This window comes from Streptopelia decaocto (assembly GCF_964273445.1).
Source record: "Streptopelia decaocto genome assembly, chromosome: 1".
Lineage (NCBI taxonomy): Eukaryota > Metazoa > Chordata > Aves > Columbiformes > Columbidae > Streptopelia > Streptopelia decaocto.
The window spans coordinates 210052372-210064895 of record NC_138663.1 but is presented as its reverse complement, the minus strand read 5'-3'; the positions used below and the strand labels follow the sequence as shown (position 1 = coordinate 210064895).

General features: G+C 44.7%; 1 protein-coding gene across 2 annotated transcripts in view; it reads left to right on the top strand.

Moving 5' to 3' along the window:
• The window catches only part of FCHSD2 (FCH and double SH3 domains 2), a 164926-nt gene that overhangs the window by 77125 nt on the left and 75277 nt on the right, over positions 1-12524 (top strand). For both annotated transcript variants that reach the window (XM_082056779.1, XM_082056778.1), the window contains exons 5-8: positions 3547-3691; positions 7641-7774; positions 9657-9711; positions 10095-10223. In XM_082056779.1, coding sequence (XP_081912905.1) covers positions 3547-3691; positions 7641-7774; positions 9657-9711; positions 10095-10223 — 463 coding nt within the window. The remainder of the gene's footprint in view (positions 1-3546; positions 3692-7640; positions 7775-9656; positions 9712-10094; positions 10224-12524) is intronic.

Genomic DNA, 12524 nt, shown 5'->3' with positions numbered 1-12524 from the left:
ATGAATTTTTGAGGCCCTGCAAAATTCTGCCCACATCTCCGGTTGTGTCCTTTGGTTTATTCCGCCCCATGAGGAAACTCCAGGTGCCTGAGGCAAAATCACTGAGCAACCTGGGGTTATTTCACAGAATCACAGAATGGACTGGGTTGGAAAAGACCTCAGACATCATCAAGTCCAAGCCTTGGTCCAACTCCAGCCCATTGACTAGATCATGGCACTAAGTGCCATGTCCATTCTCAGCTTAAAAACCTCCAGGGCCGGTGAGTCCAGCACCTCCCTGGGCAGCCATTCCAATGCCTGACCACTCTCTCTGCACAGAATTGCTTTCTGATCTCCAGCCTCAATTTCCCCTGGCAGAGTTGAAGCCCATGGCCCCTTGTCCTATTGCTGATGCCTGGGAGAAGAGCCCAATCCCCACCTGGCTAGAACTGCCCTTCAGGTAGTTCTAGAGAGTGCTGAGCTCCCCTCTAAGCCTCCTCTTCTCCAGACTAAACAAGCCCAGCTCCCTCAGCCTCTCCCCATAGGGCTTGTGTTCAAGTCCCTTCCCCAGTCTTGTTGCTCTTCTCTGGCCCCGCTCCAGCACTTCAATCTCTTTCCTGAGCTGAGGGCCCAGAACTGAACACAACACTCCAGGTGTGGCCTCCCCAATGCAGAGCACAGGGGAAGGATCACTGCCCTTGTCCTGCTGACCACGCTGGTTTGGGTACAGGACAGGACACCATTGGCCTTCTTGGCCACCTGGGCACACTGTTGGCTCCTTGATTTTGAGATGATCAAAATCACAACGTCTATGATCTTATCCCAAATTGGCAACATCTGATCTGGCTTTGGCTGCCGGATTCTATAGGGTCTGTTAATTGGTCCAGCCGAAAACTGAATCACGGAACAGGGACAGTGGGAAGAGCTTTGACTTTGGTAAAACATGATTTCAATTTTTATTTTAAAGTGCAGGTATTTGTTAGATCACCATGAATGTCGCAGGAGAGGAATTTAGGCTTCTGCTTATTGTGACTTAAAAGAGTTGGGTGGTGGGTTCGCTCTGTTATTTACTGCATGGGGGAAATACCCCAAGCCAAATGCTGCTGGATTTCTCTCCAGATGTCCGTATGTGTCTTTTCTCCTGATAACCGTATGCACAGCAGACTCTGATAGACAAAATTCTTAAAAAATAAAAACTTAATGGAGTAGAATAGCAGGAGGGCTGGATCCAGCTGGGAACCTGCGCAGAGGTCCAACCGAGAATAGAAAACCATAGACCTTTATATATTTTTATACCTTATATCTTTATATCTATATATAACCATTCATACTGTGATTCAGGCCGATATCAATATTTCACTTTGGGGTCTTCTTGCTTCTCATTGGATCTTGTTCTCTGATTCCACGTGGGCCTTTGTTTTGTTCAGCTGTTGGCATTGTTTCTGGTCCATGGCCTTGCAGGTGCTGTTTTGTCTGGAGAAATCCTTTCTTAGCAAAGTGCAAAATAGGCCTTATCTTATAATTGTTCAGTGTAGTTTATAGTTGCTTTTGGTAAATATGAGCAGAACCTAAAGCTTAAAATTTTAACAAATCCACCTTGCCAAGTGTCACGTAGCCCCCCCGAGGTTCGTTTACGGGACAACACGGTCCAAAACAGCTTTTATTAAACTGGTGAGAAACAGGGTTTTAGCACTCCAAAGTGACTTGAATAGAGGTTCGGATACCAGTTGAGGAAATTAAGGGGCAGCAACTAATACAACAGGAGGTGCACAGTGTGCATGCACGTGGCTTCACCAAAAACAATGCCGGAGCCGGCCCCGAGTCCGGGAAGAGTCCACACTTGCCTGAACATGGTGTGGGATTATTTTAAAGGGATACACGTACTCGTAGTGAGTACGGAAAGTGTACGCTCGCGATTCTGCGAGGGTAAATTTATAATACACTAGCAATCCTGCGAGGAGAAATACACGTGCAAATGTGCATGGAATATTACACCTGCTTATGCGGAAGCACGGGAGGAAAATACACTTGCGATTACACGAGGAAATAATTTATACACGTGCTCGTATTGAGCACGGAAAGTACACGTGCAAATGTGCACGGAAAGTATAAATACACGTACAAATGTGCACGGAAAGTAGATACACTCGTAATCCTGCGAGGGTTAATTTACTCACACACATGGGGGCAAGGCAAGCGGAGTCTCCATCCCCGGGACAGGGGGTGAAGTGGCTCCTGGTGGCAGCAGCTCAGCGTGTAACTCCAACAGGATCGCGCAAGGGGCGAAGCCTCGACGAGAATCCTGTTTTTATAGCCTGATCAGATCTGACTGTAGACATTCCAGAAGCTTCTCTGCACCCCCAGCCTGGCTGTGGGTGCCCCTGAAGCCTCCAAACATCCCCCACGCTGGCCGTGGGCGCCCAGCGGCTCTGTGCTCCCTTCCCCTCTCTCTTAACGGCCCTGGCCAGCGGGCTCTGGGGCCAAACAAAAGAAGCTGTTGGCCTCAAGCAGCAGAGAGAGAGGGAGATGTGTCTACGCCTTCCATATCGAAGGAGGGAGGGGGAGAGAGGGGGTTTTGCATTCTGCCACACCAAGTATCACTAAACAAAGAGTATATTGAAAATCATACAGCCTTACACAGAATGACAGAATCACTGAATGTCAGGGACTGGAAGGGACCTGGAAAGCTCATCCAGTGCAATCCCCCCATGGAGCAGGAACACCCAGATGAGGTTACACAGGAAGGTGTCCAGGCAGGTCTTGAACCCCTCCAGAGTAGGAGACTCCACAAGCCCCCAGGGCAGCCTGGGCCAGGCTCTGCCACCCTCACTGAGAAGAAGTTTCTTCTCAAATTTAAGTGGAACCTCTTGTGTTCCAGTTTGAACCCATTACCCCTTGTCCTATCATTGGTTGTCACCGAGAAGAGCCTGGCTCCATCCTCCTGACACTCCCCCTTTAGATATCTGTAAACATGAATTAGTCACCCCTCAGTCTCCTCTTGTCCAGCTCCAGAGCCCCAGCTCCCTCAGCCTTTCCTCCCACGGGAGATGCTCCACTCCCTTCAGCATCTTGGTGGCTGCGCTGGACTCTCTCCAGCAGTTCCCTGTCCTGCTGGAACTGAGGGGCCATAACTGGACACAATATTCCAGGTGTGGTCTCCCCAGGGCAGAGTAGAGTGCAAGGAGAATCTCTCTTGACCTACTAATCACCCCACTTATATCTCTAAATAATTCATTACATTTAGTGTGCATCTACTTAAGCTAAATGATTAATATTAAACTTAAATTGGGCTCATCCACTGACCTGTGAGTAGTGAAACCATCACTGTGCAGCTCACTTATTTAACAGGGGAAGCTCGAAGTGGCTCATCCAGGCTCTCGTATTTATAGAATGAAGCGGGTGACTCGTATTCAAATTACACACAGTAGGAAAAGTCTGCGCGACGCTCCCCATCCCCACAAGTTATCGGGGTTCGGTTCCCATTCTGCTTCTTATGGGTCTCATTTGCAATTTAACACCCAACCTCCATTTCTTCTTACCTGCATCCTTTGCGTTTTGTTATTTTAGGAGCATGTACTCGGTTTGGAAATCGCTTCTCGAAGGCACGATGCAAGTGGCCCAATCCCGCCTCAATATCTGCGAGAACTATAAAAACTTAATTTCAGAACCGGCCAGGACTGTACGGTGCTTTAAGGAACAGCAGCTCAAAAAGGTATTTGCGCCTTAATAAGTTCTTTACGCTTTAGTCATTCTGATGTAGAAAAACATGGTTGTTAGAAATCTCTTAGTGTGGAAATTCTAAAATATGTGGGTACTTTTCAGGCTTTGCCTGTGCATGTTGTTATAGAAATAAATAGCTTGTCGAAGAGGGATCAAAATTGTGAGCTATCTAAAATGTAAATTGCTTGGAAATGAGTCTTTTAAAGTTGGTCAAAACTGCCTGTGCAAATGGAACATCACGCTGCGGCAATTACCTTGAGTTGGATTGCAGTGACAATTTAAGGTGGGTTTTGTTAGGACAGGTTCTGATTTTAAGGACAGGCTTATCTTAAACCTGAAGAAAGGACTTGCGAAGACTACAGGGTGTAAAATGCATCTTATCCAGTCACCTCCTGTAAAGGTATCACAAGTAAATATTCAAAAACTGCTGGAATTGGTCTGTGAATCTGTGCAGAGAAAATAGCGTAGTTCAAGGAAAAAATAAGCTTGACTTAGATTTAATTGGTCGCTGCATTTGAAAGTCGTTTCTGTCTCCAGAGATCTCTACTAGACCTCTTAATCCAGAATGAGTTTCAAGTAAAAACCCAGAATCCCAGAATGTCAGGGGTTGGAAGGGACCTGGAAAGCTCATCCAGTGCAATCCCCCCATGGAGCAGGAACACCCAGATGAGGTTACACAGGAAGGTGTCCAGGCGGGTTGGAATGTCTGCACAGAAGGAGACTCCACAACCTCCCTGGGCAGCCTGGGCCAGGCTCTGCCACCCTCACTGAGAAGAAGTTTCTTCTCCTATTTAAGTGGAACCTCCTGTGTTCCAGTTTGAATCCATTGCCCCTTGTCCTGTCACTGTCCTGCCTGGCTTCATCCTCCTGGCACTCACCCTTTAGATATCTGTAAACATGAATGAGTCACCCCTCAGTCTCCTGTTCTCCAGCTCCAGAGCCCCAGCTCCCTCAGCCTTTCCTCACACGGGAGATGCTCCACTCCCTTCAGCATCTTGGTGGCTGCGCTGGACTCTCTCCAGCAGTTCCCTGTCCTGCTGGAACTGAGGGGCCACAACTGGACACAAGATTCCAGGTGTGGTCTCCCCAGGGCAGAGCAGAGGGGCAGGAGAACCTCTCTGACCTACTGACCACCCCCTTCCTATCCAGCCCAGGTACCATTGGCTTCCTGGCCACAAGGGCCCAGTGCTGGCTCATGCTCATCCTGCTGTCCCCAGGACCCCCAGGTCCCTTTCCCCTACACTGCTCTCCAACAGGTCATTCCCCAACTTATACTGGAACCTGGGGTTGTTCCTGCCCAGATCCAAGACTCTACACTTGCCCTTGTTCTAGTTCATTACATTTCTCCCATCCCAACTCTCAGCCTGTCCAGGTCTCTGATGGCAGCACAGCCTCTGGCGTGTCAGCCACTCCTCCCAGCTTGGTGTCACCAGCAAACTTGCTGACAGCCACTCTATTCCCTTGTCCAAATGGTTGAATAATATAGAATAATGTAGGCCCCAGCACTGCCCCCTGAGGCACTGCACTAGATCCAGGCCTCAACTGGACTCTGCCCCATTGACCACGACTCTCTGGCTTCTTCCCTTCAGCCAGTTCACAGTCACCTCACTACCCGATCGTCCAGCCCGCACTCCCTCAGTTCAGCTGTGAGGATGCTGTGGACACTGTGTCAAATGCCTCACTCAAGTCAAGGCAGATCACATCCACCGCCCTTCCGTTGGATTTCTGAATGGATAAGTAATATATTACGCCAATCTCCATCCAGACAAGAGCTTATCAAAATTGTAATTAACAGTCAGTGAAATACTTGTGATTTTACACTTTTTATGACCTGTTTCAATAACAAACTGCAACAATTTCCGAAAAACTCATCATAATTTGCTAAAAAATATCACGAAATCACAAAGTGACCCCAGAGCAGGGGTAATAAACGTGTCTCTTGTTACCACGTCTGACCTTTTAAGAAAATTGATCCAAAGCTGCCGTGGGCTCCGCTGCAGGGATCGCTATCAGAACATGGAATAAATGGTATAAAATCACTGCACAGAGGCGCCGCAACAGGAAACCATCAGCTTTTCACATATAACCAATCTCTCCCCAGCCCAAACCCCCTGAAGGGTTTCCAGTCCCCTGAGTGTTTTTTTATTCTTCAGAGATGCCAAATCAAGGTTATTTAATGCTTTTTCAAACCAGCGTGTTAACGACGCCGCGGTTATTTGATATTTTAATGTTTTGATGCCGACAGGAGGCTTCAGGGATCAAAATACCCATTGATGGAGCAAACCCACAGATTTTTAGAAATGAATTTTGTTCTCCGCCATCTGTCCAATGTATACAGATTTTTCTACCTTTTATTTTTCTATTACACATGCAGAGGTCTTTAAAAAACCCAATTTTGCCTACTTTATGGAGCCCATCGCTTTACTGGTCTGCACACATCAAATACCAGATTTACTGTGAACGTACACGAGTTTCAATGTATTTATAACCAAAAAGGAATTGGACATTTTCAGTGCAAGGCATTTCTAACAAAACTTGGTTTTCTGCAGGTGGCTGGATATGATTCTTAACAATTGTTGAATGTTATGAAGTAAACGTTACGTTGCTCAGTTCCACAATTTTATTAGTTTTGGATGTTAAAAGCATGAATAATTAATGTAATGAAAACCCATAGGTGTTCGGTACGAGGACAAATGTGGCACCTCGAATGGCAGAAATTGGGTGTTTGATTATGAGATGAAATTAATTGGGACCTTGGGTCTGGTCTTTGAAGGACAGAAATTTAAATTGAAATGGAAATTGGGTCCCTTAAGCTTGAGGTTCTGCCTTTAAGTATCACCCGGAGCCTTCATTGACCACATCTAGTTTTTAATACCTATAATTAAATAGAAATACAGTGAACTATCGCTCTTGGGTAAAAGAAAATCTTTACAAATCTCTTTTAAAGATAATATAATTCTAGATATTGATAATTCATATTTATTTTGTTCAGTAGATCCTTAACGTAGATCTTTTCTCACACATGTTTTTGGAAGCTGATATTTGGAGAATTGTGGAACTTTTTAATATTTGTGATTTAACCACCATCAACAGCTGCTCGGTCCCATCTGGCGGATGAGAAAATCTAAAGGGTTAAAGTGCAAAAACTTATGGGTTGAGGTAAAAACCAGTTTATTAGATAAAGCAAAATAGAACCAGAGAACACCTTGATGCTCTGCAAGCAATAACTGGAACATCCCGCTGGTAGTAACACAGTTTTGGTCACAAATCCCCAAAATAAGCACCAGACCAGCTACTCCACAGAAAATTAACGCTCTCCCAGTCAAAACCAGTACAGTGTTTTTCTACTATTCCTTCAAATATTATATTTTAACGTTAAAATATATGTTGTAACGCCGGTTGGGTCACGTGAATGACAAGAGATGGAATTACTAATATTTTCACTCCTTGAGTGTCTCACGATGCATTTTAAACCTTGAAGTTTTCTTTATGATTTCTGATACAACCCTGTTTGTTGGAAATAAAATGAAGAAAACCCAACTCTTAAAATAACATTTCTCAAACAGTCCTTGTTGTGTTTTACGTGGTGGGTTTTGTCTTACGCTTTAAATTATAGAGAAGGAGAGATGAATCATTGTTTTGTATCACCTGCAGTCATTTGCCTTTGGCTTTTTCCCAATTGTATTCTAATTATTTCAACTAATTACCTCATCCGACGCTTTCAGACCTTGTGTGTTGAATCATTGAATTCAAATAGTTAAACAGCGGCAGAAAACAGGAAGAAAATAGGATTTGATATTCTTTAAAACATGAATAATTGAGCAGAAGCGACTCGCAGGCTGCGCCGTCCCATATAAAACATAATGAAGAGCGATAAGGCGACGACGGTGATATTATTTAGACGTAAAAAAATATCATGTTTTGTTTCCTTACTTTTCCAGTGCGTGGAGCAGTTGACGAGGATCCAAGCTGAACTACAAGAGACGGTAAAAGATTTAGCTAAAGGCAAGAAGAAATATTTTGAGACGGAACAGATGGCTCAAGCGGTGCGGGAGAAAGCCGATATTGAGGCCAAGTACGTTTGTCTAATAGCATATGGCTGAATCATTGCACACGTATAAAGCACATTTGTACTTGTATTAGTTTATTGATAGTGAAGTATAACTGACTCATTGGGCATCAGCTCATTTGTTGTATTCTCACAATGCAAAGAAATTCTGGGTTCGTTAGAGGATTTGTTTTGTCTTTTACTTGATGAGGATTGGATGATGAAAAGAACATTAGTAAAATATCCTGGAATGCCTGAAGGATGTAAAAACGACAAAAAAAACAACAAATCAATAAAAAAATCCAACAAAACAAACAAAACCCCAAACCTTAAAAAAAACCCCGCCAAGTCGGGAGGGAGTGTGGAGCTGCTGGAAGGCAGGAGGGCTCTGCAGAGGGATCTGGATAGACTGGAAAAATGGGCTGATTCCAGTGGGATGAAGTTCAACAAGAGCAAGGGCCGGGTGCTGCACTTTGGCCACAACAACCCCCTGCAGCGCTCCAGGCTGGGCACAGAGTGGCTGCAGAGCAGTCAGGCAGAAAGGGACCTGGGGGACTAATGGACAGGAAGCTCAACATGAGCCAACAGTGTGCCCAGGTGGCCAAGAAGGCCAATGGTGTCCTGTCCTGTATCCAAACCAGCGTGGTCAGCAGGACAAGGGCAGTGATCCTTCCCCTGTGCTCTGCATTGGGGAGGCCACAACTGGAGTATTGTGTTCAGTTCTGGGCCCCTCAGCTCAGGAAAGAGATTGAAGTGCTGGAGCGGGTCCAGAGAAGAGCAACAAGACTGGGGAAGGGACTGGAACACAAGCCCTATGGGGAGAGGCTGAGGGAGCTGGGCTTGTTTAGTCTGGAGAAGAGGAGGCTTAGAGGGGAGCTCAGCACTCTCTAGAACTACCTGAAGGGCAGTTCTAGCCAGGTGGGGATTGGGCTCTTCTCCCAGGCATCAGCAATAGGACAAGGGGCCATGGGCTTCAACTCTGCCAGGGGAAATTGAGGCTGGAGATTAGAAAGCAATTCTGTGCAGAGAGAGTGGTCAGGCATTGGAATGGCTGCCCAGGGAGGTGCTGGACTCACCGGCCCTGGAGGTTTTTAAGCCGAGATTGGACATGGCACTTAGTGCCATGATCTAGTCAATGGACTGGAGTTGGACCAAGGCTTGGACTGGATGATCTCTGAGGTCTTTTCCAACCCAGTCCATTCTGTGATTCTGTGAAAACAAGCATTAAAAAAACCCATGAAACAAAAAACCAACCAACAAACAAAAAATAACAAAAACCAAACGCAAACAAATGAAAAAAACTCCAAATAAAACACAACAAAAATTTGAGTTTGGGAATTATGGAGCAGGTTTCTACTGTGCTATTGTTCAGCTTAAAATAACTATTTACTTGATTGTGTTTTCTTATTGAATTTTCAAACCGCTGTCTTTCACATAGCTAAGAAAGAATTTCTTTAATTTCTATTTCATGAGTCCAAAGGTGAAAATCAGACGGGTTCTGCTTTTAAAAATACGTGTGTGTCACATATACCCCTCCATCTGGGACAGAATTACTAACGATGTTACATTAATATCTCATCAGATGACCAGTAGCTCAAATGTACAGCACTTCGTGGCTGGAGGGTTTACTCCAAATCCATCAAACCCCAAAAGAACTCGAGTTGCAGCTGCCGCCCCATTTCACAATGTATTGAAATTGTGTTCAAAAATCAGGCTGAACTGCACAGAAAATTTCAGAGCACGCAGTGTAATATATTATTCTTAAGCTTTTCTTTAAACTATACCAATCAAAATGTAGGCATAAGAAACTAAGTCAAATTTTGCAGAAGTGAAGTGCGGTGGTTTGTTGATCCTGCGCTTCTGTAGAAAAGCTATAAAGCTTTAAATTCTCCTTTTAATTTTGTTTCAGGTCCAAACTTAGTCTTTTTCAGTCCCGAATAAGCTTGCAGAAGGCGAGCGTGAAGGTGAGTGGAATAAAAAGTCCTCAATGTTTCTTGCAATGGGGCTTCGCAGCTGATTTCACGAGACCTCTGACCAATGCAGAGATGACGGAAGACGCATCGTTAGAACGAGTGATGAGATAAGAGGCCAGAATTACATAGGATCGAATTGACAAGATTTTGTCTAGTTGGAATTACAATTGTTCATTAAAGACCATGTGTGAAATTACCAACTGCATGGGAGAAAATACATTATAAACCCCTTACCGTTAAACACGAAGCTATTAATCCTTTAAAGATTTGGCTTTGTTCATACATAAATACGCATGTTAATCTACAATTAATTCGCATTTCATCCTTTAGCTCCTCATTATTACCCATCTTTTAACTTCTGTTTGTCATTGCAGTTAAAAGCGCGCCGATCCGAGTGTAATTCCAAGGCCATCCATGCCAGGAACGATTATCTTCTCACCTTAGCGGCTGCCAACGCGCACCAAGATCGCTACTATCAGACAGACCTAGTGAACATTATGAAGGTAAGAAAGCGAAAATCTGGAAAGCAAAATGAATTAAGTACGAAATTTTGGGTTGTTTCACAACAGTGATGTTGGTTTTCCCAATATGCTGCAGTAAATTATGACAATGGGTATCGTGATATTGTCCAGGATCTGTGGTACTGATTATCAAACCTCAAACTTAAGCAGTTATCTTTATTTTTTAATTCACTTTCTTCTGCAAAACTCAGAACCAAGTCTGTAAAACTAAGACTTGTGTTTTCCTATTGTAGTCAACCTTAAGTAATCTAGAGATTTACTTCTTCAGTAGCATATCCCATCATCTTTTGGATGCAATTAGCTGATGAGAGCATTTCTTTATGGTCTGATTAATGAAAATATAATCATTAAATACCTTGGTTTCAAACTCTGAATTGCTGTTCTCACTTGAGGCCGCTTGCCAAGTCAAGCCAAGAGCAGATACTTGAACTCATAGGAAATTACAGCCTTAAAAAGTTCAAATATGATTGCTCACGGGTTTTGCTTAATATCATCCCAGAATTACTTAAATATGCCTTAGATACACTTAAATTGTAAAATCAGCTCTTTAATTCACACTTTATGTAGTTGCGCTTTGGGTATTGACATTTTCAAAGTTTATTTCGATTTGCTATCCACAAACTATTTCCAGGTGATGCAATCAGGCGCCGCAACTTGGAAGCCTGTAATTAGCGTTTGCAATGGCTTTCTTGAGGAACTCGCACCGTATTATAACAAATCACTTGTATTCTCATCATGCTTTTGCATAGTGGGGAGGAAAAAATACTGATACGAAGAGCAGGTGAGCGAAGTAGAAAATGAGAGCACCAAATGAGGCCTCTGAGGGGTTTTTATATATAAGTTAACTACTCCTATGGCAATATTTGTGTGCTGCTTCGAGTAAATCACAGCCTGGGTTATAAATTCATTGGCATCCCTAATACCTGCTTTTCTGGAGAGGTAAAGCAGCTCAGGGTGTCTAAGCGCCAATGCAGGGCTGCATTTCTATCAGTAAAACATGATATTTGTGCTGACTGCATGTGGAGTGCATGGAAATGGTTATAAAGTAAGTATTTCCTTGTAATACTGGAGATAAAATGATGAATCAATGCTTGCACAAGAGAATTCTGTGGTTACATGCATGGTTGGCTGTCGTCAGTTAACGCTCTGGCTTGGAGGCAATGCCAGAAGGGAATTTAATACGTTTGCAAGAAAACAAACCAAACAGTCATTTGAAATAATAATAAAATGAGCAGATAGGTAAGATTATGGCTGGCTCCGGTGGGTTATGGATGTTGTAATGTAAACCCTGCAAAGGGATTCTCGTTTCCTCGCCATGTCTGGATACATTTGGTGTGTTTGACAAAGGATAGCCAGAGCGAGCCCGGTGGGACCTTCATCTCTTTGAGTTTCCATAAACATTTAAGTCTTTCAATGTCCATCGATGTTTTACGTGCACGGGGTCCAATTCCTAAAGCTGCCGCTGATCTCTGGTGGTTTCTTTACCCAGTTACTGGGTCCCTCTTGTCCAGTCCTTTCTTTTGTAGAACTTGTTTTGAAGGCTTTTTTCAAAGCAAACCATTTTTTGATATAGAAACCTCTCTGTGCAACCTGTTCTTCTATATCCATAATCGTGGGTGTCTGAAAAGCAAAGTCGCGAGTTCTTTCATCGAGCCAAATTGCTTTGCAAGGAAACAACAACGTTCAGGCTTCTGTTTCTGCATCTCTCTCAGATATTTATAGCACTTGAATCTCTGTCTGGTCAACAACTGTGTTCTTAATGAAAAGCTGTAAATTTGGGGTTTTTCTCACTGTGTGGGAGCAAAACCACATCTCCTTGGAACAAGGTCATCCTTTGGGTGGGAGCGTTGATGTGCTGGAGGGTGGGAAGGCCATACAGAGGGGTCTGGCCCGGCTGGATCCATGGGCTGAGGCCAATTGTCTGAGGTTCACCAAGGCCAAGTGCCGGGTCCTGCCCTGGGGTCACAGCAACCCCAGGCAGCGCTACAGGCTCGGGGAAGAGCGGCTGGAAAGTGCCCGGCGGAAAAGGAGCTGGGGGTGTTGGTGCCAGCGGCTGAACATGAGCCAGCGTGTGCCCAGGTGGCCAAGAGGCCACCAGCATCCTGGCTGGTACCAGCACTGGTGTGGCCAGCAGGCCCAGGGCAGTGACCGTCCCTGTGCTGGGACCTGGGGAGGCCAAATCATGAAACCTGGGGGTAGTTTTGGGCCCCTCATCTCAGGGCTCAGAATGGCACCCCCAGGGGCACCAGAATCACCTCAGGGCTCAAAATGGCGGCCAGAGGG